This window comes from Cydia strobilella, chromosome 14 (assembly GCF_947568885.1).
Source record: "Cydia strobilella chromosome 14, ilCydStro3.1, whole genome shotgun sequence".
In the NCBI taxonomy this organism is placed as follows: domain Eukaryota; kingdom Metazoa; phylum Arthropoda; class Insecta; order Lepidoptera; family Tortricidae; genus Cydia; species Cydia strobilella.
Window position 1 is genome coordinate 14,185,897 of NC_086054.1, and position 27,371 is coordinate 14,213,267.

Here is a 27,371-nt window from a genome sequence, read left to right on the forward strand (position 1 = left end):
TGGATTTCAATAAAAAAAAATTTACAGAAAATTCTTTCGCTCGTTATTGCGACGGCCACAAAAATATCCATGTCAATTTAACAAGTCAATATCACAACCCCAAACAAAGTTATGATCATTTAAAATGACGAATGGGCACACTCGAGTGTTACTAATAGCGCAACAATGCTCTAATAAAGTGTGGAATAAAATATTATTATTAATAACCAATTGTGACGCAGCAGATGGCAATAAGATTCAAGCGAAATGCAACTTTATTGCGTAAGTGACAACCCTATGTTCAAAACTTTAACCGTCTACAAACACCGATGCAATATATTTGGACTTTATTACGTCTACATAGCATCGGTTATTGTTTGGTCTAGCATCACAATAAGTTGGTAATATGTATATTTGGGCAATGTTAATGCGTGAGTTTTATATAGGGGACGCACACATACAAACACCCCTCGTAGGGTTGAACAAAAGGATGGGATTAACTGTATTGTAGCATTATAGTGATCTAAGCACAGTATGGTGAATTTTAAACGTTCAGTGGTAATTATTAAACAGTGGTTATAGAAAAATAATTTATTGAATTAGCAATTGAGTTTGAATAGCCTATCTAGTAGGTGAACGGTAAATAAAACTTAATACACAACTGTAAATATATGGGAACATTCAATTTAAGGTGCATTAGGGTTACTTCAGAAGCACTTCACACTTCAGCAACACACGCTACTACAAATCTTACCAAGGCATCTTGCTTACTGTTAGTACAGTAGAAAATGATTCAATATAGTCTAGTATATAGTAAAGTATCACCTATATCAATGGTTGAATAAAAATAGAATTACTTCAACACACAAACTTAGAGATATAATAAAAATCTGGGCTGGACAGTATGATTAGTAGGTCGAATACAGATATTTCAGATTAAGATTCAGAATGTACCCATAATGTTAACATTTTATATTCAACAATGACAAAAAATATAAATAACATGCGTTTAAAGTATACAGCGAATAACAGAGAACACTCAATCATTAAATAACAACCATTATTTAAAACTTTAACTAAAATGTGACGTTTTCAGTCAAAAGGTACATTGACGATAGTCGATGAGGGTCACCTCTCTTTGCAGCTGACTGTTCATTTACTGCTACCACCTGATCAATTCACAATGCATGCCATTTTGCTTGAAAACTACACAAAAATACAAAGATTTACGTTCCCCATATGAGATTTTTCCGAAATTATTCCATGTGGATATTTCGAAATCTTGGAAACTTTTTTTTTCGGCATATTAGGGGGACTAGCCAAGTGACTGAAACTAATAATATGGTAATAGTCACGTGACTATTACGCGTTTGTTGTATAATTGTCATCACGGAAATAAATATACCATAGAAGACGCAAGTGCATCTACTTCGCGTGTCCGAACCCCGACCAAGCGTCGAGGTTGACCGTCGCTCTTTACAGTCCACGCGCATCAGTTGTTGCAGCCGGACGTCCGTGAAAACTTAAATGCTTCGTTGCATGATAATTAACTGCAAAAGCCCAAAAATTGCGAGCACCCAAAGGCAGGAACATATTTCCTATCACAGATATGTAATTTTAAAATTATATTACTTATAAATTTTGTATGAAAAAGTCGGCACGCTTGGTTTGAATACAAATCGTGGTATTTGCGTCATCTAGCGTATATAATAAATCTGTGATTATCATCTTGACTAGGCCCCCAGTAGAGATGATTTGTGTTTTGTGCATTACACTAGTTCTGAGCCGGCACCCTAATGGAATTCTATCCGAAACACGCAGCCCCTCTGTCAAACAATTCAGATTATCTACGCACATAATTGGTTTAGATGTTGTCTGTCCATCCCTCAAACTGCGTTTGATTTGAATGGCTAATCTTTTGCTATAGTGCCAATTCTTTATTTTTAAATGGATTGGGATTTCAGTTTTTTTTTGTGTTTATTCAACAAATGCAGGGTATTAAATACACGGTCTAAACAAATATATATTAAATAAATATATATTATACACGGTCTGGTTAACTTAAACTTAAATAAAGTAAACTTACATAAAAGTAAAATAAATAAAAGATATTTTCAGCTAAGGATTTTTATAACACCAATACCATCAATAATAGAAATAATGTGAAATGTGATCTGCTTAACATCAGGCGGGCCGTATGCTTGTTTGCCACCGACGTAGTATAAAAAAAATGAGTGCTAAGATCAATATCCATCCATACTAATATTATAAATGCCAAAGTGTGTCTGTCTGTTACCTCTTCACGCCTAAACCTCTGAACCGATGACTTACTCCTCAAAAATGTATGGTTAAGGTTTTAATAACTATGGACAATGTAACTGATTTGGTTATATGTACATTATTTCTAACAACCATACATACATATATTTTATCACAAATGACAACAGTCTTAAAGATTTAAAATATTTGGTAACACTAGGAATAAAATTTAGTAGTAAAACAAAACAATACAAAAATACCAAATTTTCCATAATTTAAAGATATTTGCAATTTTGCGCTTTAGCCTTTTTAACATATTATTACAGTAAATAAATAAAATTTAACCTTAAAAAGGTTATACTACATAGAATCGTAACGTAAAATATACTTGCTTATGCAGTAAGAACTAAGATATTTAAAGAAATTATTTAGTTAATTAATTTTTATTTGTTGTTGTAATTATTATTTATGTAATAGCGACTAAAAATACAAGTGAGTTTATACTTGAGTTAACGGTTATCCGTTGTGTTCTAAATATTTTGTAATTGTTTTGTTAAAAAAACTTTTCAAAATACAAAAACCGTCTTTTTAGGTGTTATTGTGCAGACTTAAAAGCTTTTTTCAATCGGCTTATGCCATTCTGCATCGATAGGTGGGGATAACCTAACTCAATACAATACCCACTGTAGGTAATAATAAAGTCTTTTTCAACACACTTGCTCAAAACGACGTTTTTATTTCACCGATTTTTGGCTCATAATCCTAGATATTAAACACGCGTGCTCTTTCAGTGTATTATTCCACTCGTGCTTTTTCATTATATTATCCGACTGAGTTAAGAAGCTAACTAATTGCTAATAATATGCATGGAAAGGGAGCCTTCTTTAATTGGTCGGACTGGCGGGCACCGGCGCGCTCCTCTTGAGCCGGCGAGCGAGGGCCGGCCGGCAGTACGAGTATGACAGATGCAACACACAATACTAAATGTTTTAGCTATTAAAATTTGATTAATATGAAAGTTTCTTTTTTTTCTCGCAAGTGTGTTGAAAAACGTCGTATGAAACGCGTGTGCATTGGTCATTACACACATCGGCTTTCTTATTGAGCGCTCGCTTACAGCTCGCGCGCACAATATCGCCTCGTGTGTAATGACCAACTTAGCACACTTGTATCATAATGTACTATTGCTAATATACCTATTACATATTAGTGTTTTTGGCAAAATTTTATTGAAAGTCATAATGTAATGATTGTCATATTATCATTAGTCGTAATTCTGAAACCATTAGTTTTTCAGGATTTTCTTCAGGTTATCCTATAGATAGGTTAGGTTAGGTTTGTTTTATGGCAATCCTGAAAAGTTACGCGTTTCTGAGAAAAACCAAATTATGACTAACGAAAATGTGGCAAACAATACATTATGACTTAGAACTATATGGGAAATAATAGAGACTCCACGCAGTTCATAGGTTAAACATACATATTTTGTTACGTTCAAAGGCGAGATCAAATAGCGATAATTATCAAATAAGGATATATGAAAATAAGCTTTAAGAATGACATATACCTATTGGCATATATTTTAGGCCAGTAAAGAGGTGTTTTCGTTGCTTGTAAGGTTGCCTGTGGACCGCAGAGGTGGATCCGAAGCAGCACTCAAACTGAAATGTGAAAAACAGTTGGTTAGAAAATGGTATAAAAGTCCGTCTAAGCTAACACTGCACTGAGTTTGCAGTGAAACAGTGTGGTGGCCAATTTAATACCCAATCATAATAATGTTGTACTAAAACAGCAAAAAAATATAAAATGAGGAAATGTAACTATCATTTTAGTATCAAGGATCCCACAAAAACATTTTTATGTAAAATGTTGCCAAGACGAAACCATAAGGCTCGCACTGTCAAAAAGTTATCAGATCTTTTGTGGAGCCAAGCTTCTAACTCTATAAGCCCAAACTTCACAAACTCTATACCTTAGCAATGTCAACTGCCCAGCTATCACGGTTCATGAGATACAGCCTGGTGACAGACAGACGGACAGAGGAGTCTTAGTAAAGTAAAAAAAGTTAATCATATAACGGGGGCTTGTGTTACCTGATATAAAAATAAAATATACTTATGCGTAAGGGGTGATAGAGCCGTAACCCTCGGGGCTCTCTCAAATGTTCCTCGGCGGGGGAGGGAAGGGGGCATTGTTACAACAAGAATCCAGTAGCTATCAGCATTACCCAGGAGAACTAACGCATATGCAACTATACGTACCGTGTGTAAGGAGTGATAGAGCCGTAACCCTCGGGGCTCTCTCAAAAGTTCCTCGGCGGGGGAGGCAAGAGGGCATTGTTACAACAAGAACCCGTAGCTATCAGCATTACCCAGGATAACTAACGCATATGCAACTATACGTACCGTGTGTAAGGAAAAATAGAGCTGTAACCCTCGGGGCTCTCTCAAACGTTCCTCGGCGGAGGAGGGAAGGGAGTATTGTTACAACAAGAATCCAGTAGCTATCAGCATTACCCAGGATAACTAACGCATATGAAACTATACGTACAGTGTGTAAGGAGTGATAGAGCCGTAACCCTCGGGGCTCTATCAAACGTTCCTCGGCGGGGGAGGGAAGGGAGTATTATTACAACAAGAATCCAGTAGCTATCAGCATTATCCAGGATAACTAACGCATATGAAACTATACGTACAGTGTATAAGGAGTGATAGAGCCGTAACCCTCGGGGCTCTCTCAAACGTTCCTCGGCGGGGGAGGGAAGGGGGCATTGTTCAATCAATAATCGAGTAGCTATCAGCATTATTACCTACTACCCAGGCTAAGGCGAAGAACACTGGCACTGCCCGCCGCTGCACCGCGCGGAACGGCGAAGGCGGATTACCTACACCGTGATACCAAATTTAAAGCCGCGTCACTGCGTGCTACAACGCTACACGTGTTCTAGATTCACCTAACAAGACATACATAACAATACATACATAACAATACGTACCGTGAGTAATAAAAGGGTCCTCGGTGGGGGTAGGAAAGGGGTTGTGTTACAACAAGAACTCCGTATCGGCCAGCATTACCTAGAACTACCTATAGAAAAGCAAATATGTATTACTATAAGTACCGTGTGTAAGGGGTGATAGAGCCGTAACCCTCGGGGCTCTCTCGAATGTTCCTCGGCGGGGGAGGGAAGGGGGGCTTCCCGCGGTTGTGGTAGTGTTGGAACAGAAATCCAGTTACGGCCAGCATCACCCATAGGAGAATTATCAGGGCATCTGTAGAAATATGAAATGTTATAGCATAGTAGAATAATATTATTAATACCTATTGATAGTAGAAGTTAAGGCTTGCGTATACTCGTAGGTATCCAGAATATTAAAGAGTAAATGACAGGGTTTTATATGAATTATATTACCTTTTTATTATACAACTTTTAGACTTTTAATGGTTTGAAATATTGTGTGAAGAAAATCCGAATTGGGCTAGGGTGAGGTCTGCAGCTCCAAAGAGGATATAATATTATAGAGTGGTACTGTCATAGTAAATTTTGTAACCACAGTAAATTCACTGCCATCTATCGACACACTTTAAAACTAAAAATGAAGATTTATAAAAATACGATAAAATGTATTTAAATATGGAAAAATGATTTTTTTATCTGCATTAATTATTTTTATGATTTTTGACCCATGTTCTTTCACTGATATGCGTTAAAATTGTTAAATAACACAGTAAAGTGTCAACGCCCTCTATACGAGAGTAGGCCAAACGTAGTGGCGCCATCTGATCGAGAATCAAATTTTCGTGATTATCGAGGCATGTTTTTCCTTAGACTGTATCGCATTTGCTTTGTATTATAAACCAACATATAAAAAATATAACATATTTGAAAATAATTATGTATGAAAGTTATAATGTGGAATAACTATTGCAATGTAGGAAAGAAGGAACTTATATTAGTAAAAAATATCTGGGAGACATAAAAACTCAAAAATGCGCGTTTTCCCAGAGATAGAACCTAGCTAGATCGATTTTTCGCCCTCGAAAACCCCCATATAGCAAATTTCATCGAAATCGTTAGAGCCGTTTCCGAGATATATATATATATATATACACATATATAAAAGAATTGCTTGTTTATGCTAGTAAAAATTTAAACTCACCATTTTTCTCAAAAGGCGGCGCCAGCACAGCATAGTGAAATTTGTCAACAGTAGCTCGTCTCACAGTGTTAATGATGATGTACTTCAAATTGGACCCTAAGCAGTAGTCAATAGGGTATATAGCCGCGTACGCGCCAAGCACAGCGCAACAGAGGATGTTCGCTGGGTACGTAGCTGGTGTCAGAATGACAGCTGTCAGGAGCATCACCAGGATGAAAAGGGTCCAGAAGTTTAGGTCTTCAAGCAGCATTGTCAAGCCACCTGGAGATATGATGTAGTTCAATGGCTGTCATACAATCTTTAGCTGTGAGGATTACGAGTACAATAATAATCACTAGTTTACGAGTATAATATTATCACTAGTTTTATATAAAAACTTCGTCTGATTTTAAATGACTATCGAATCCCAGTCCCAATACCCCCAATGTTAAAGCAGATATCTCGATAAAATCGTTCAATCAATTTCTTGCACTATCTACCTATAAGTGGGTAAGGTAAAAGTTAATGGGGCTCTTAAATTACTTTAAATGGAAATGACAGCAGTTCAAAGCCAATTGCAGATGACGCCATCGATCACATTTTTGTATGGAATTCGACAATTAAAGTGACAGTTGCCGTCCCCATTGCTGCATTGGTTTTAAATTCAATAATATTTCTAATGATTCTTGCCAGGAATTTGATGGTACAGAACGCAGGCAGTGAAGAAGCCGAAGGTAAGGGTGACCAGAAGCACGGAGAACACAGGAATGCCGTAGAACCACCAGAACGTCAGCCAGATGAAGAACAGGATCCCAGAGGAGCGAATCACCAACCAGATCTAGGGCCTAATGATTCTTACCAGGAATTTGATGGTACAGGACACAAGCAGAGAAGAAACCGAAGGTCAGAGTGACCACAGGAATTCCTTAGCACCACTAGAATGTCAGCCAGATGGAGAACATGATTCCAGAGAAACGAATCACCAATCAGATCTACTAGGGTCTAATGAATCTTACCCGGAATTTGATGGTACAGGACACAAGCAGCAAAGAAGCCGAAAGACAGGGTGACCAGAAGCACGGAGAACACAGGAATGCCGTAGAACCACCAGAACGTCAGCCAGATGAAACCGAACAGGATCCCGGAGACAAACGATGCAGCAATCAGAGCTGTAGAAGAGATGTAGATGAAAATTATTGACATTTTCAGTGTGCATGCATGGCTCAAAAATATAAAACCTGCATAAACTCAAGTTCATAACTACGAGTATTTTACTACTAAAACTAAATCATTGTTTAACATAAGTATTTTAAATTGTAGAAGAGAGAGAGAGTGAGAAGGTGAGAGGTTCACATTTCGATGGGATCCTTATTGTTATGTACCTATATAAGTTCCCCGATAACTCAAAAACAGCTGGACCGATTAGAACTTTTCTTTTGTTTGAAAGGTTTGTTTATTTTGTCATCAGGTTATCATTATCTGATGGTTGGATTCTGGAGTTGAAATTGAAGGAGGGAACAGCAATAGATACACAATTTGTGTATTTTTATATTAACTCATGCTTTCCTCTCGAAAAGCATAATTTGGTAAAGTGGAATTACTGATCGTCATATAAAATAAAGGCATACAGTTTTTTGAAGATTTTTTTTCTTAGAAATTATGTACGATTAACTCACGGGCTTGCTCCATCTCAGCAATTAGCGAGATCAGTATGTAAGTAATGATGACTCCGCTCAGCATCCCGAACATGAACATCTCCGTCTTGAAGAACTTGTGCCCAAAGTAGCACACAAACAGGCCCACGAAGAGGAGAGACGCGCAAAGGACTTGGGATAGCAGATCACCTGGGGTGCAAAGGTAAAAATAAATAAATAAGTTTTTGGCAAAAATTTCATTTTTGGTACAAGCTTTTATCGCTGACTGTACTTTTCTTTCCACAGGCAACTAATATTCATCGAGACAATTCTAAAAACCCCAAACACAATTTGGTTGCGTTGTTTTATCACAGAGTTCCTGTGACCACCTCCTGTCTCCATTATCAGATCAGCTCGATGGTACCATAATATGGAACAAATATTTGTTGATAAACACACAAAAAACCGGCCAAGTGCGAGTCGGACTCGCGCACGAAGGGTTCCGTACCATTATCTATAAAAATGGCAAAAAATCACGTTTGTTGTATGGGAGCCCCCCTTAAATATTTATTTTATTCTGTTTTTAGTATTTGTTGCTATAGCGGCTACAGAAATACATTATTTGTGAAAATTTCAACTGTCTAGATATCACGGTTCATGAGATACAGCCTGGTGACAGACGGACAGACAGACAGACAGCGAAGTCTTAGAAATAGGGTCCCGTTTTTACCCTTTGGGTACGGAACCCTAATAAATGCCCTTACCAAGATTCGAAGTATTCGAACCCGGGTCACTATCGACTAGGCTAGGAGGTCGTATAGGAAATAAACTTAGCTAAAGCACGGAATAAGAGACCCCAGCGTAGGGTCTAGTCAACTCCATGGCTGCTGCTCGAAGCAACGTTGACGCAACTGCGAAGAGACGCCATTTTCTATAGCACTGACTAGACGCCGACGCTCAAAAGACGCTTAGACGCTAGTGTGGTGGGTATCTTGGGTGAATCAACTTTTTCTTGTCCCTCGTTGCCATGGTTACGGTCTCCTGGGTCTCTATTAACTTTATTTAAATATTTTAAATTATTGCTGCACTTTTGTCACAGTTACGCAGCGTACTACGTAGGCGAACAACAAGTGAACGCGACGCGATGCGGCGCGGGGTGAATCAATCCTTTGATACCTATAGAAGTGTCCTAGGTACGTGGGCGATCTCGTTGCGAACGCGAACGCCGTGGGCCCGCCGCGCTGCTTCGCTTCGCGTTCGCGAGCTGTTCGCTTACGTAAGACGCAGCGTTATAAGGCCTTTCTGGGCCATCTATATCTTTTCGATTGTCGATGTTTAAGCCCTTAGACCTTTTTATAGCATGGGTATGGTTGATAAAGTACCTATGTATAAGTAGACAACTATACATACTTACCGAGCAATAGGCAGTCGTCCTCCACCAAAGGCGAGCAGACATACGTAACAGTGGGTACATATATAGACCACCGCGGTGTTGGATTTTCAGTGCCATTATAACTCATAAACAGTGCTACTGCGACGAATACTGCCCCTGTCCCGGGGTACGCGCTCATAGTACGGCGGACGTTTGATCGATGAGTTTCGGGTATCTAAAATACAAAATAATAAAGTACATTGACCCGCCGTTTCCTATCTCTATCGCACCCCCACAATTGTATTGTTGTCTCGCTCGCACAGTGGCATTGACCGCCGGCATCATAGACCTAGCATTACATAGATCAGCTATACGCGTGCGCCCGTGAGGGACGGAACATACGCAATGCTACAATATGATTGGTCGATTAGATTTGTAGCCCAGAGCATGGGTTTATGATGGCATAAACCATACAAATGTACGGTTTGGAATTAAAAAAAATGTGAGACTATTGCACCATGCACAGAAAAATAAAATATGTGACAAGGACAAACAATAACAGCGCTTTCTCTGCTACTCCTACTGAAAGATACATAAGACTATCCCGTTCGGTCATTTCCCCCCGCCCCTCATGACCGATCCAGTTATACTAGATTCATGGCCGGCATCATCGGCGAGACAGCCTTCGACTGGGATATGATATTATACATTTAAATGATCGTGACTGTATTTACGACTTAATAATGAATGAATTTATAGGTAAAATACTCACCTCTTCACCATACTCCAAAACACTAGGATAGCTCATCATAGCTTTTATTCCCCCGAAGTACGAGTCCATACTAAAATCCCTTTCAGGCAAGTATAATCTGTAGAATGTTAAACTATTGAAACTTTGTTCGCACATATCGGGAGCTAAGCTAGGGCTAGGCGCTGGAGCGGTTACGCTAATGTAGTCTCTGTAAGGTGATGTATTTGTTGAAACGAATGGCGGTGTTTCTATGGGGCCTTCTAAATTGCAACCGCCGGGTACTGGATCTGTATGAAGAAAAGTATATTTGAATATTATTATTTGTTTAAACTACAGATGGATCATTCCACGAAATTGTCTACCGTTGTCCCGTACGAATGCGAATTTTCTCAGGATTTGCAGGTATACGAGTTTCCTTTTCTGTGACGAATGGTCAAAAATATGCACAGAAAAATAAACATCTGCAGGTTGTCGCACACGTAACCGGTCGGCACCGGACCGACGCCGCCTTAACTCGAGCCGTCCAGTATTCTTTGTAAGAAATTCCATACTGTAACGCACACATATCGTCGAGGCGAGGCGATGCCGTTCCGATGCCGAGCGGTTACGTGTGCGACAATCTAACGCCGAAAAAAAGTCGCAACACAGGAAATAAAAAGCGTTTGTACGGGACAGCCCGTGGAATGCGCCAGATGCGTGAAGAAATTTTTCAAAAAGTTGGGAGATTCTCGACAATTTCAAGAAAAATTCACAGGAAACAAATGAAACTATCATTCCTAGCCCACTATAACTTGGATCTCTTCAACCTCTTGTGATTAAACGCTTTCCTTTATGATGAAAAAAAAAAATTTAAACGGAAAACTTTGATTTCTATACAAAATAAGGAAAAGGGTCCAAGTTTTTCCAAGTGGAAATTTCGCAATTTAAAAAAACCGGCCGGTCGGACTCGCGCACGAAGGGTTCCGTACCATTACGGAAAAAAACAGCAAAAAAATCACGTTTGTTGTACGGGAGCCCCATTTAAATATTTATATTATTCTGTTTTTAGTATTTGTTGTCATAGCGGCAACAAAAATACATCATCTGTGAAAATTTCAACTGTCTAGCTATCACGGTTCATGAGATACAGCCTGGTGACAGACAGACAGACGGATAGACGGACGGACAGCGGAGTCTTAGTAATAGGGTCCCGTTTTTACCCTTTGGTTACGGAACCCTAAAAAGACACATCAGTAGGTACTTTAAACACTCGCATCGCTTGGACTTTCGATCCCGAACAGACGTTTAGGATTTACTTTCATTCGCTTGCGCCTTTATTTCATCAAGTAAACGGTTTAAAAGCTTAAAAATGGCTATGTTTTTTTAATACCTATATTAATAAATAATATTACATAATATTGTCTTCGGTTACCGCGATAGTTACTCATGAAATAAAACTATGAAAACGGATTATATCGCGTATATTGAATTTATAATACATCCCGACGTTTCGAACTCTTTACAGCGTTCGTGGTCAACGGGTGACTGAGGAAAAAATTACAAAGTGCAAAAATACCCACATAGTAAAATAATGAACAATCATAGACTACAAACTTTAAGGTACAACCAGCCTTAAAGTTTGTAGTCTATGATTGTTCATTATTTTAGTATGTGGGTATTTTTGCACTTTGTAATTTTTCCTCAGTCACCCGTTGACCACGAACGCTGTAAAGAGTTCGAAACGTCGGGATGTATTATAAATCCAATATACGCGATATAATCCGTTTTCATAGTTTTATTTCATAAATAATATTACAGTTTAGGAATATCATAATTGAGGACCACCAACCATCTAAGCTAAGATTTCCACCACTTAGATAAGATGGAAATGCTGTTGCGTCGGGCGATGGCGTAAAGAAGCGGCAGGGATTAAACTCGGGGCAACTTTCCTTTTTTTCGCACCAGTCGTGTAAAAAAACTTTTTACCACACCAGCTTCAATTTTGGAATCTTTCGCTTGCTCGGGTGTCAATATTAGCAGGCGCGGTTAAACAACTACTTTGTCCCCTTGTGATGGCAGGTGGGCCAAAATGTTAACGGAATGGTGGCCGCTTTCAGACGAAAGGAGTGCTTGGCGTCCGTTGGTTCGTTGGGTGGACGACATTCGGAAGACTGCGGGTCACTTCTGGATGAGATTGGCTCAGGACCGGGATAAGTGGCGTACTCGGGGAGAGGCCTATGCTCAGCAGTGGGCGATAGAAGGCTGATATGATGATGATGATTTTGTAAAACAAAGTTACTGTACTGTTTATTTAGTGAGATAAGATACATAATAAAGGTATTGAACTCATACAGATATTCTCAATGGTATTGTAGATAGCAAAACATGACGCGGAGTTAGTCTCAAGAATCCGCAAATACCAATAGTAAAATTGTATCTTACACCGTGATAATAGAGTTCATAATCCTATGTAGCAATATGTCGGTAAGTTAAAATTACACTGTGGTAATAAGAGTCAACCTATTGCATCTCTTTAAGTCATAATGACGAAATATAAAAACCGGCCAAGTGCGAGTCGGATTTGCGCACGGAGGGTTCCGTGCCATTACGCAAAAAACGGCAAAAAAATCACGTTTGTTGTATGGGAGCCCCACTTAACTATTTATTTTATTCTGTTTTTAGTGTTTATTGTTATAGCGGCCACAGAAATACATCATCTGTGAAAATTTCAACTGTTTAGGTATCACGGTTCATGAGATCATGAGATACAGCCTGGTGACGGACAGCAGATTAGTAATAGGGTCCCGTTTTACCCTTTGGGTACGGAACCCTAAAAACTAAAAGGATAACTCTAAAAGATCCCTCAAAGGTATAAGTTCGCCTTTGTACTTAGCTTTTCCTAATTGTACCATTTATTTTAATTTTATTTTCAGTTGTATGTATATACATAATATCATGTAGCGGAGATGAAAATGTTAAGGTAGATGTGTGGCGTGACGAGAATGGATAGGATAAGGAATGAGTATATAAGAGGAAGCCTGAAAGTTGCACCCATAACAGAAAAAGTAAGGGCAAATTGCCTAGCACGGTACGGGCATGTGATGCGGAGGGATGAAAGTCATGTGACGAGAAAGGTATTAAGAATGAATGTGGAGGGAGGTACGAGGAGAGGAAAACCGAGGAAAAGGTGGATGGACTGTGTGAAAGATGATATGAAACTAACGCAAGTGAATGATGAGATGACGGGTGATAGAGAGGTATGGAAGAAAAAGACATGCTGCGCCGACCCCAAGTGAATGGGACAAGGGCAAGCGAATGATGTATGTATATACATACTCTACATATTAACGTAGCAGTATAAAATAGCCAGTGATATGGCCAAGGGATCTGTTGAACGAAATTTTAAACAGAAGCATATTTTTAGAGTAATTGAGATAAAACCTTAAAATCCGCGCGATGGTAATTTCTTTCGTCGCATGTTCGCAGGTTAAAGGTTTCCTTCTCATTTCCAGGACCTCTTAACATTAACTTGTCTTTGATTTCGCATTTATTTGAATGGGATTTTAATATAACTGCAACACTCTTAACCTAATTAACCTTGATTTGTATTCCCTTTATCACAGTATTTTAATGGTCAATTTACAGTATCGGCAATGGTAAAGGTAACTAATGTATTGGATTTGTTACTATGTTGCATAGCCATGGCTAACAAGAGGATAAAATGCATTAACCCAGCTTTATCCTATACACTGTAGCAATAATTTTATATTTAACGTAAAAAATATCTAAGGAAAAGTATGAAATATATGATAGTCAATGATGGATCAAAATTAGTGAACCTAATCAAATGTTTTAACAGTAATAATAAATATAATTACCTACGTGAATTATGTTCCATAATTAAAATTATTCTTTTGAAGTTATACCTTAAAACTTTAAATTCATTAAAATGTTTAAGCGGCCTGATCTCAATTCAGAATTCAATTAAGAATAAGTACTCATTAATAACATTAAGATATAAAATAAAAGGATAATACATCAACATTTCTCATTGCAAATGATACTCATTTATATAAGTATCAAGTATCAAACCTTTTCTAAATATAACTAAAGTGTTCTCAGTATAAAAGCATAAGCACACTTACCATCATAAATGTATCCATGGACCGCTATTAATATTTTCAAATCCTTTTCATTCAAATTAGTCACCGACATGTCAGATATAGGTGTTGTGCTGAATAAACCTAAGTTCGTCCCAGTTAATATCTCACAGGTATGATTTGACTTGTTATCGTTGAAACATGTTTCATTCCGCATAGTTATGTTGTATAGATGACTATGTGCTTGTAAGACAATGAAGGAGATGTTTTTATTAACATCAGTGAATTGAAAGTGGGTTTTAGATTTGTTTTTTATATCAATTACGCTGCTGTAGAGCTCGTCATTGGAATATGTGTTGTTTAAGGATATTATAAATGTTGATTCTGAAATAAAAATATAAAATTAATGAAGGAAAACATTGTGAGAAAACCGGACTAATCCCAATAAGGCCTAGTTTCCCCTCTGGGTTCGAAAGTCAGATGGCAGTCGCTTCCATAAAAATTAGTGCCTACGCCAATTCTTAGGACTAGTTGTTAAGCGGACCCCAGGCTCCCATGAGCCGTGGCAAAACGCTGGGATAACGCGAGGAAGATGTTGATAAAATTAATGTAAAGGGGCCCACTGACTATCAGTCCGGCCGCAGTTGTTTGGAACTGTCAAAATTTAGTACTAACTGACAGGCCGATATCGTCCGTCGGACTGATAGTCAGTGGGCCCCTTAAGAATAAGAAAAACTTCATATCCAACAAAACGGTTTATTTCCACAGCATGCAACACTAATTTTCAGGGCAACCAGAGAAAACTTTCTACTTAATTTTCCCAATTGACAATAAAAAAAAAAACTGCCCATTAACAACAGGCCATATCCGCCTGATTGTACAAAAAAAATAACAATTTCAATGCGTCTGGGTTAGCCTTGCTCATAACAATTTCAAATCTATAGTGCAAGATCGAGATATTTAGCGATGAGACAGACAGAGGGACCATAACGGTTCCTTTTTACCTTTTACGTACAGAATCCTAAATAGTGTTTGGGCCAGAATCCTTAAGATGGTTGAGAAACAAAAATATTTCCTTTAATTTAAAAACATTACAAATTTCAGAGCAACAGGCATAACGGAATGAAGGAAAATAGGTCTTCAGCTCAGTAGCGGATTTGCCCTAAGGCCAAGTAGGCCCGGGCCTAGGGCAGCAAGACGTTAGGGGCGGCAGCAAGCAAGATGAGTGCTGAGAAAGGGGCGGCTAGTAGTTACTACAAGGCCTGGGGCCTTGGGGGCCAAGACTGCAAATCCACAACTGCCTCAGCTACATTTGTATTAGTTTTATTATTGATAGACATGCATAAAAAGCCTTACAATTTACTTTTTTGGTTTTCAACTATGACAAAAAGTAGGTTATTAAACTCAAATGATTACCCAGATAATGTGTTTGCAATAAATGCTTTTGACTTTTGACTAATTATTGAACATACCTTGAACTTCTTCAGCGTTTATAGAAGCACAAATGTATAATATTATCAGAATATAATGAAGCATTTTGACAAACTATATCATATCACAACGAATCACAATCGATAAGTACTAATCACTATTGCAGTGTTTTTTATTTTATTATTGCACCTCTGCCTCTGCTACAGAAATCAGCTGTTACTACTTTGACAGGCATTATTCATAACTATATTTTCCCATAATTAGATAAACTTATTTACATTATTCTACGTGCAAAACTTAAACATGTAAAAAGGATCTTTGGGCGTATCAAGGAAAACACGAAAACAGTATGATAAGTACGATTAATACACGCCTTTGATACAAGCAAAACCAAAACAATGACATGTGAGTGAAGTGAAGTGCATTGAATTGACAGCTGATTTTTGAATGAATGTTTGAATGTCAGAACGAATGGAACAAGTGGAATTTACAAAGAGTAAGCGAGAAAGCAAGATTAAATAAGCGAGTAAGAGCGAGACAATAGATTCTACGGAATGCGGCAACCCGAACTTCGAACACATTAATTTATTGAAAAACAGCAATATTCTTTTCAAAAATGGTGATTTTAATTATAAAATCCGTGATATTTTATTGTATTAACGCTAACAATTATTTTAAGGATTATTTTTGCAGTTTGAATGTCAGTTTACGGCACGGGTTACAAAGAGAACGGAATATCGATTCCTAAGCCGGCCGCTAGAGCGCACTCACGTCACATTGAAATAAACATGGCGGCGCGATCAATGAAGTAGTAGGTAGTGTGTAGTGAAGTCTAGTGTAAAAAATTGATATGATTGATCTCTGTGTTGTTTTTGTGTGTGATGTTTTAAATTAAATGGGCCATGGGCAGAGGCCAAGAGTTGTTGGACGCTGCCCGCAAGGGCGACGTGCGGACTGTTACGAAAATACTTACGCTAATAACGAAAAGGAGTGGTCCGTTTACAAGGTAAGTCCTTTCATGTTTTGCGAATTACTTTGCAAATTCATAGGATTTTGATTGGCATTTTTTACGATGCTTTTGGGTCGAATAACCCGTGACCTACTAGTTTCCTGTAAGCTTTCTTGAAGTGGAGGAATCGATGTTATTTGTATAAACAATAGGCCAACCAACAAATTGTTAGTCGTATTTTTCATAATGTTTACTTGCTTATCATTACGTCTTGTCCTGATAACGGATTTACGACAGTTTATCGTTATTTCCTGTAACTCCTACATATTTTAGGGATAAACTTAAGCTTGAATTAGCCTATTTCTTACGAGAATGTACGTACATTAGGTCAGTAAGTACTTAGGCTTATTCGAAAGACCAGTTCTTGGTAATGGACGCAAGGGCCGCAAGGCGAATTTCATAAATCTTACGGCTCAAGTAGATAGTTAACCGTATAAGATGAAGACGTCCATAGTATTAAATAACCATTATGGTACTTATATGCTGCAGGTAGGTCTTCACTGAGCCTTTTACTAAGTAGGCATCTAGGTACTACTTACCTATTCTTCTCCGTAGGTACGTGTTACTAGTTCCGACCGATAGATTACCAAGTTATTAGTTATTCTAAACACTGTATGTATTGAAGAGTATGTTAGCTGTTACCTACATTGAGGCCGGGAATTCGTTGTACCTAATTCGCTACGAAGTTGGCGGAAATTTACTAATTACTGTTTACATCACTATTGATCGATTAACGTTAGAATGTTTGGTTATCTACCCAAGAATTGGTTGAAAATGCTTTTGACGAATTTTTAAGGAAATAGGGTCATTGCGCTAGTTTCCGTCCATGCTCCAGTTTTCATCCATTTAGTCACAACTCACAAAATCGTGAGTCCATAAAGTAAAGATTTACCGTAAGTACCTAGACTTGGCTCACGAGATAACCGCCATGTGGGATGTTGATTCGACGATCAATGTCCCGATAGTCGTTTCAGCGAACGGCCTCATAGCGAAGAGTCTCGACCAACATCTTGGTTGGATCAAGGGTCAGATGCAGAAGGCGGTGATCTTCGACACGGCGTGGATAGTCCGCCGGTTCCTCTGTCTGCGGCCCTGACCTACCTACTCTACTGATTAATTGACCGACTAGTTAATTGACTAGGAATAACAGTTGATTTACACAATGCTGCCAGTCTTCGTGACATACCAATGTAGGTAGGTATTTGGAGCATCGTAACTTCACGATTTTTACTCATTACTCCTGGTCCACGGGGACAACGCCGTCCTCGAAACGTTGCGAGGTAAATTTAAAACTTATTTTACGCGATTAAGTCCCGCCGTTGTAAATAATAAATTAGGTAATCATGTCAACTAGGAAAAAGAATTACCTATTTTAATTTAACATTTTTTTTAGCCGCGTAAGCTGAAGACGCAGGTTCTTTTCCGGCCTCGGCCACTAGAGGGCTTCATAGCTTTTCCTTTAGTGTATGACATCTATTTCAGTTTATAATATATTATAAACTTACGTAAATGTCATCTTGATTCACATAAAATAAAAATCCTTCAACTGGCCATCTCCATTGGCATTTAAATTCATCAATATTTCATGAAAAAACGTGGCATTATCCAAGTGACTTGGAAGAAGCCTTACCTCAAAGCAGCAAGGCTTACATTTTTAGCGAAATACCTACCTACTGTCTAATAGCTGTAGGTATCATTTTCCTGGACCATTAAGTCGTTCGATTGTCATTACAATAGGTCATTCACGATGAGGTCTGCCTTCGTTACTTAGGTAGGTACGCTGATAACGATTAGTGAGGTACCTTTCTGATATCACCATTGCCGTGACCCGTATACGAGAAAATTCCCCACATTAAACGGAGAACGTTCTCGAGAACGGCACAACTATACCCGTATCTGGGCCCAGCACAGGAGCGCCGCGACAGTATCTTACGTAAGCGAACAACTCGCGAACGCGAAGCGAAGAGTCCGGCGCGGCGCGGGGGGCCCACGGCGTTCGCGTTTGCGTTCGCGACGAGATCGCCCACGTAGGACACTTCTATAGATATCAAAGGATTGATTCACCTCACGCCGCATTGCTTCGCTTCGCGTTCGCGTGTTGTTCGCCTTGTACACTGCGTAAGAAAATATGGCAGGTTATTTTTTTTATATAAACTCTCCAAACGTTCTCTTTGGCGCCGTTCTCGACTGATCTTAAAGCCGCAGCGTAAATTGACATACATTATCGTGACCTACTTAATTTATATGGGTTACCTTACCCGCTCCTCTTCGTCTGTTTGCAAAGATGTGACTATGTGACTCGTTTTTACGTTCCGGCCTCTTGCGCTACTCTGTAGGCAAGCGGTTCTTAAACTGTTTTGGAGACGGAACCCTTTCGGATAATGAAATATTTGACGGAGCGCCAAATAAAAAATATCATTCGTCACCATTGATCCGGGAACAGACATAGAAGAGCTGGTTTTTGATTTATTTATTTTTTTCTCGCGGAGCCCTTACAGAGGCCTTGCGGAGCCCTATAGGGGTCCGCGGAGCACACTTTGAAAATGGCTGCTGTAGGCCAAGCACATAGTGGCGCGACAGTATCTCGTCCGCGAGATAGACTACCCGTCTTTTTTTCTCACTGTATTAAATAGAGAGGAAACTGTCGCGCCATGCACACCTGTGCTTGGCCTACCGATGATATAATTTCCCCTCATCATGAAAGTGAAGCGTTGCGCGGCATCTTCTGGGAGATCTGGTGGTAGCTAAGCACCGTCAACCTTGAAAATTGTTCGCCTATTTTGAACGGCTTAAATTAAGGTACGTCTGCGTCTGCTTGCAAATCTATAAAATAAAAAAAACATCACATCGAGCAAGATTCGAACGAGCAAGATTCGAACTTGCAACAGTTGCAACCTTTCAGCGGTGGCAGCATGTTTTCATTTTTATCGCCTGTCACTATGCCTGTCACTTTTGCACTTACATACTTGTTAGAACGTGACAGGCATGGCCACAGGTGATAAAAATGCGACCGTGCTACGGCCGCATAACAGTTCAAATCGTTTTGTTTTTATTATAAACCCAATTAAGATTAGGAACATAAACACCTGGAATACATTATTAAACTCAACAATAAATTCTCTTTTCGCGCTATAAGAAGATGCATATCTTCATTCATTTAACCTCATGTCATGCCACACATTTCCGGACTATACTGTGGGTAAAATACTGCAATAATCCGTCACGTGCGTCAACATTTCCCTTTTGTTTTCCGGGCACTCCCTTATCCTCGTTCCAAATCCGACGAAATTGCAGGATTGACCCTTCAAGTTGACGAGTGACTTCTGTCATTCTTTTGGGTATTTGTTTGGCTTCTTTTTTTTTAATAATCTATCACAACTTCACAACGCATAGTTAATATAAGGTGAACTGTCCACTTCACCTACCCAAGCCGAAAGTTTCACCTAACGTTAGCTCTACTATAAGTAGTTATAGTCCAGGAATTTGCATTCAATGCCATTTCGCACCTTACTTTGCCACAGTCTCCATCAATATGGAAGCCAGTATGGATCTCGTATTATTATTATTGTGACAAGGTACAAAGTGGCACTTAAATCAAATCCCTTGACTTGATTATCACAACAGTCTTTTAAGTTTGAATCCCACTCAAACTACAAATAGTGCCAAAGTTTACGGTGACCATACATCCAAGAAGCCTACCAGTTAAGGAGTCTAGACAATCACTATACTTGAAGATTGTTGGACACTGGGGTATTCCATTGACACTGCCTTTTCCACACAGCCATATACGATTGCGATAGGGATATCCCCGGCCACGTCTGTGTGTCAGCCATCACACCTACTCGCTTTCGTAAGAACATCGCCCACTTGATCTTATTTACGTCTTAATGCTGCATATTAAATGATTAGGCTCAAGTGTGTCATACTGAACTTAATATTCGCAATTGGAGTGCTCGGAGCACGCCATGTGGTTTTTAAAGTGTAAACTGACAATCGAGCCTAATTGAAAGTCACGACAGAGCCCAAGATGAACGTCTTTGCTTTAAAGATACCTAGATTCTATTTGGCTAAATACAGACCGAGGGTGAGCAGTTTATTCCTGTAGCTAGAATCTACTTTAAGGAGGATGCAAATCGCTTTAGTATTATAAGGGCAATGTGAAGAAGACCGTAAGACAAACAAATAAAAGCCCTCATCGGGATTGAAAACCTGCAACTGCAGCTTCGTATGCACAGTCACTGTCACTACCAACTAGGCTTAGTTACCATCAATATATCCCACCAAAAACATGTAAATGTAAAATGTATAAAAAATAAAAATCATTTAATTCGGACGATAGTACAATCCATATTTTGTTAGTTACAATTATACTTAAATTACTATGTTAGTACCTAAACTAAGATGTTGGGAGGTCCAGTGCCTAATAAGTGCACTGTCCCATCTCCCTGCCACGACGGTCAGGAGACTGTGGCGGCTGTCGCGCACCCTTCGGAGCGTCGCGGCGCAGCGCTTGCGCAGCGTCGCGTGGAAACCATCCACATGCGCGTCGGCGAACATGCCCGACGCGCTGCAGAATCGCGGCAGACGCAACAGTACCCTGAACGCGTCGTTGTACTGTACACGCATGGCATTCATAGGACGCTGCGTGTACCTCGTCCAGAGGCTGCAGGCGTACAGCGAAGTACAGTACGCTCGAAAAAGTGTTATTTTAACTTGCGCTGTACACCCGCTGAACCTACGGGCGATCATATTAGCCCTAATAGCTAATATAGAAGAGGGGGTTAATAATAATAATAGAAAAGGGGGTTAAAGTTTGTATGGTTTCCCCATACACTTTTTAATTTCTTTTTAAACCTAATGAAATGTAAGTGGCCAGTATTTAGTATGCAACATGCACGTTTCTCTAAAAGGGTTTCAATCATTCCTTTTTATAGTATAGCGGTTCTAGGAAATGTATGTTAAGTATTTTATGTAAGGATATCTCCATGTTCTTCCTCAGCTATAATTTTCGGTTTCGTTTCGGTAATCGGCACCATTTCGTACCTTAGCTTGTAACAGTGATAATCAATGTAAAAGCCGCTAGAGATCTCATTGTCACTATAACAAGGTACGAAATGGTACAGAAATCGAATTCCTTGACCGTGCAATCTACTACTTCCAGATTCTTCCCTTCCTTGGATTCAATTTACCAATCAACGAAACTGGGTTACCGCTAATGTTTCCTCGTAGTCCACTTAAATGCATCGTAACTATCGCAAGCTTGTACCGTTTCTATAAACCATCACAAACACGTCTGAGAAACAATTATGGACACCCGGTGTTTGAAACAGGGGTTTAACGACTTCCTTGTCTAGGTCCTAGTAGACCGCAGGCCAGACGAAAATTTCATCAGTCATCGCCTCCCGGTTGATACTTCGTCACATGATAGTTAAGATGCTATTATGAATTAAAAAAATTGTCGGCCGGTTGTATTGCGATGGAAAGTCCGTGAGCTGGTCACGTGAACATGTAAATTTTTTTTTTCAGTCATCGCCTCCCGTTTGATACTTTGTCAGGTGATAGTTTAGAAGCTATTATGAATAAAAACCGTCAGCCGGTTGTATCGCAGTGGAAAAACTGTCAGCTGGTAGCATGAACATGTACCTATAAAATACGCACCTTGTTTGTATCATTACACAAAATGTTTAGGCCCGTAAATTGCCTACTACACTGACTCTCTTAGGATTATAAAGATTCTATTAAAATAAAACTTTATTTAGAAGTAGGTCGTAAGGTTACTTTCAAAAGTTCGAGTCGACCAACGCTACCCAAGAGAAGCATTTTAGAATTTTAGAACACAATTTGTTATAACTGTTCTAAGAAATTTTACACAAATTCTAAAGACAAGTTTTGCTCAGGGAAAACTCCTGTAGAAGGACTTTTAACCTTATTATTTATGTTTGTCTAGAAGTTAAATGGGTAATTCCAAAGTGACCAATTGCGGTTGAGCTGTTATAATCCATACTAATATTATAAATGCGAAAATCTGTTTGTCTGTATGTCTGTGTGTTACCTCTTCACGCTTAAACCGCAGAACCTTTAGTTGAAATTTGGCATAGAGATAGTTTGAGTCCCGGAGAAGAACATAGAATAGTTTTTATCCCGAAAATCATCCCTTAAGAGGGTCAAAAGCGTGGTGGAATTGAGATAATTAATGATAATTGTGTAAGCAATTAACCATATGCTCAAATTGAATGATTGCCATTAAACTTTATCCAGACGCTATTCTTATTCCAGCTGCGGTTACTAAGTCCACGCAGACGGAGTCGCGGGCAAAAGCTAGTACAAAATAAGAAGAATAGCATTCCATATAGGTATTACCTACATGACTCGTACTCACCGGAGGTGGAGACCTGCACATAAATATGATGAATATTATACGTCTACAGTTTGACTGTGACGGTTGGTAAGAAGTTACTATGGTCAGCTACGGACTGGTTGAAGGATTCGCTGTATGATTATAATTTCTGTTCAGTGAGTGTGAAAATCTAAACATTTTAGTCTTAAAACTCAGCTTCTACTAGAAAATCACCGCACAACTTCTTCACCGACCGCCTGAGGCCTGAGAGAAATAGTAGACCTATAATATTCAAATTGAAATCGCCGTGAGTTTCGAAATGTTCGTTAATATCATCTAACAGAGTGGTTATCTATTTAAGGAAGTAAGATAACTCGGGCCATTATAATGTGAAGTGTTTGGCTGAGCGCCAGACACCAATCGATGCTAAGGAACGTACGTTGAACCTCTGTCTGACTGTCTGTCTATACGTAGCTCGCCTACATGTGATTTGTATGCAGTACTTGACCGGTACAAATATGGTGGGCGAAGGCCGACCGAAATGCATTCGGTATTCGGTGTTCGGTAAAACCGTTGTGCATATATTCAATGATTTTTTAGAACGCATAAGCTTGATTTTAAACTTTATTCTTAATGAAATGACAAATACAAGGGAGATGAAATGATGAATAACATTAACCCTTTAATTGACAGCGGAAATATATACCTATTCAAAAACAATATCTATTCGCGATAAAATTGGAAACTAATTGATTTGCGAATCAAACTTGACATTTCTTGTGGATGTTTTTGGTTTATATTTTGTTGAATTTAACACAAAAAATTTGTTTGAAGCGTAAAGTAATAACTTGCCAGTTGATTTTTCTTTACACGAATTCAATATTTATAAGATTGAAACTGGTATAGGAGCCGCATAACTTTGCAACCAAAGGTTATATTCAATTTCCGTTTAGTCATCGCAACCGACGAAACCAGTCTGTTGGTTTTTTAACAAAAAAGCATAAGTCTTTATCGATTATGCCGACGATACGTGTGTATGTATACCGACGAAGCGTGCGTGCAAAGACACTTGGCCTTGTATGCTTGACACAGTTTTTTTGCCGACTCTACACGGCTTGAATACTGAGAGAGAGATAAATAGTTGTATGCTGCTCGTGTCAATCGGTCTGTTTGAAAACCAGCCAAAAGAATCCATCCTAAAACTATCTGTGACCTTTTCACAACTGCTTAGCCGGTACAGGATAAGTTATTTATCAAAAATCTGCCTACTAGGAGGGAGATGAAATGACAGGTCGATTCTCACGAGGCGAGGGTCACGAACACAGCTTATTGTAGGTATCTTATAAGTAATACACTTGGTATTAATAGTACTACTCTTAGTTTTAATGATATGTCACACTTAATAAACGCAACGAGCGAAGAAGAATTGATGAATGATTAGACTGTCGCTGTGTATTTTAGGTCATCTTTGTCACCTCAATTAATAAACTCATGTGAAAGTTTAGATAGAAGCGTAAATAGTTGCGCTGTGATTCGTGCTACTAACTTGGTATTAGGACTATTAGGGCATGTCTTGGTTTAGCTGCAGAGAAATCTGAGCCCATATAAGTTTGTATAATCGTCCACAATGTTGACTGATAATTCGTAAGACTTATTGCGAACTTACACCGACGGATCACGTACCTCTGAACCTGACTGTATTTGGGATGTGATTTCCGAATGAAAAACCAAATTGCATTGATTGTACAAATTTTTGAATTTATGCGCAAGAAGTGCGGTCAATGAATTTTATTTCTCTGCCACTTGGTACCTTGTTCATCATTCTTCTCATCATTGTTCTTGTCGGTGGAGCAATTTCCTTGTTTCGCGGTCCTCTGCCTTCTCTTTGAAAGCCTGATATTTACGACACGACGTTGAGTTTTTCCTTTATTTGATGCATGTACGCTCTCCTTGGTCTTCCCTCTTTCCTCTTTGCTTCAACTTTCCCTTCTATGATGTTTTTGGTAAATTCGTCGTGTCGTGTCAGGTGCTCAAGCATATTTCCTCTTCTATTATCTAAGGTTCTTAACAAACTAGGAACTAGTACCTTGTTACAATAACAATTATTAAAGATCCCTTTCATATCGTTTGGCACTGTGACAAGGTAAGGTACGAGTGGCACAGAAAACCAATTGCTTAACTTTACAGTGTACAGTCGCCATCAGATATATCGGAGCGCCCGAGGTGCTCACAAATATCTGAACACATCTCTATTGTCAAGGCGTTAGAGTGCGTGTGATTTTGAGCACCTCGGGCGCTCTGATATATCTGATGGCGACTGTACAAAGGAAAACAATGGATCTGATAATGAATAACGAAACTATTACGTTGACCGTAAAAATGCCCGAATTCTGTCCAAGAAGTACCTAAGTATGATTCAAATTTCTTTCTCATTTAAAATGTAACAGCTAATCTGAATAAAGAGCCGATTTATACCCGTCACAGACGAAATAAACAAATTAGTCGGATAATCAGCTTATCACCGCGACCCATTTAGTGGACCTGTTGGCCCTAATTTGGTTAATGGCTGCTAATTAAAATTTAGTTCTGCACGCAAGCGTTTGTTTGACGTTTGACACGACATGATTTCAAAGCAAGCAGTGTGAAGCCATTGCTTATTAATATGGATAACTTTAAACAAAAGAACCGACTTCACAAAATAGTTAAAATGCCACTGTTTTATAGTTTTATGCAGCAGTTTCAATTTGCCAAATGATGCTTTGTGAGGCCATACTACTATAGTAACCACAATACCCCAGATAATACAGAAATCACCATAGGTTAGCCTTTGAGATTCTTCAAGATTCCACAATCATATCCTGACGTGATGACAATGGAATCAACTTTTACAAAAATTATTGTTCCGATTTGGAACAATGTCTTTGTCTTTTTGAGTCACACTCCAAAGAGACTCGATAAAATATATCAGGATAAATAATTATGTAGGTAATCTTATAAGCTCAGTGCTTTCACTTTCTACCAACTTTTGTGTCAATCATGTCTGGAAATCTGGAGTGTAAAGCTCTATTTTGTCCTTCCCGCCTAAGAAGTTTAACTAAACAAACTCTGGTTTTTCCAGTTCCAGCCAATATAGTTTATTGATTGAGTACACCGTAAACAGGCAAGTCTGTGCCTGTTCTAACCGCAGGCAGGTGTTTGCAGTTCACCGTCCTTCTAACGGGATTTTGTTTGCCGAATCTGTAGCTCAGCCAGCCGATAGGTTTTACAGTTTTGCGTATTTGTCACGGAAATGTGAGGAAAACGAATTAAGAGGCTTCTTAACCCTTAAATGCATGATTTTTTCTTTTTGCCTGAAATTAATATATGTCTTACATAATTGTTTACTGATTCTAGGAAAAATTCAAATTAAAATTAAAACATCGATTTTCACTGCTTAACCAGTATTAGAATTTACATAGGGTAAATAATAATTTATGTAAATTTATACAATTATTGGTAAAAGATATATAAAAAATCTTACTACCATTAGAAATTTATACTATTTGTAATATACCTATAATAAAGATTTTAAATATAAATAATTACAAACCCCGAAAAAACCGCCTAAATTACATACTAAAAATCATCAAATTTTTCCAATTTTCCGCCATTTCGTGTTAAAAGAAATGTAATTTTTTTAAACTTAAATACTGCGCAAATTTGAATAAAACAACGGAAAGCGTATTAATTTACAATCAAAATAATTATACAGGACCAAATAGATTTTACCTAATTATGCATAAAATTATATGTTTTTTGTTGTGTACATACATACATCACTATGCATTCAAGGGTTAAATTCTGAACTAGATAACGGACGTGCAGAAACAAAGAGTTTACCCGGTTCAAAAGAAAATGCAATCAATAAATCCTTATAAAATAGTCATTGATGCACAATTTAAATAATATATTATTTAAATTGAGCATGTTATAAACTTTCTAATGTTGTTGTTAAAATATATTTTATTGTTGTATAAAATCTACTGCGGCTGATCGAGATAAACCTTATACTGGTTTACGGTACTTTTGTAAATAAGTTTAGATATTGTGTATACGAGTATTTACCTGAATAAATAAATAAATAGTACGAGAAAGAGCTTCATGCTCAAGGATGGGCAAGTGTCTACAATTCACCGTTTTAACAAATTATTTTCCGGATCAGTTCAGTCAGTTCAGGTCAGACAGCCGATAAGTTTTACAGTTTTAAAAAATCTGCCTTTCACGTAGGTACCGTAGGATATTGACCACGTTTCGGTACGAAATGTGAGAGAAATGGGTAAACTAACAAGGAAAATGTGAGCAATATGGAACCGAAAACCACAAGGCTTCCACATAAGCGCCTCGT

The 27,371-nt window shown here is 38.5% G+C and overlaps 2 protein-coding genes across 2 annotated transcripts in view; one reads left to right on the plus strand and one right to left on the minus strand.

The window, feature by feature from the left end:
• Positions 1-555: 555 nt before the first annotated feature.
• On the minus strand, positions 556-16,270 carry LOC134747258 (transmembrane 7 superfamily member 3-like). The gene is made up of 9 exons (XM_063681873.1): positions 15,683-16,270; positions 14,256-14,594; positions 10,153-10,418; positions 9,423-9,615; positions 8,051-8,218; positions 7,391-7,543; positions 6,396-6,656; positions 5,357-5,507; positions 556-3,899 (listed from the first exon to the last, which is right to left on the minus strand). Exons 1-9 carry the CDS (start codon positions 15,744-15,746, stop codon positions 3,821-3,823), a joined length of 1,674 nt encoding a protein of 557 aa, XP_063537943.1. The 5' UTR covers positions 15,747-16,270; the 3' UTR covers positions 556-3,820.
• Positions 16,271-16,387: 117 nt separating this feature from the next.
• The window catches only part of LOC134747247 (uncharacterized), a 143,392-nt gene continuing 132,408 nt past the window's right edge, over positions 16,388-27,371 (plus strand). Inside the window, exon 1 of the mRNA XM_063681853.1 lies at positions 16,388-16,647. Within this exon, the coding sequence (XP_063537923.1) occupies positions 16,544-16,647 (104 nt within the window). The 5' untranslated portion in view covers positions 16,388-16,543. The remainder of the gene's footprint in view (positions 16,648-27,371) is intronic.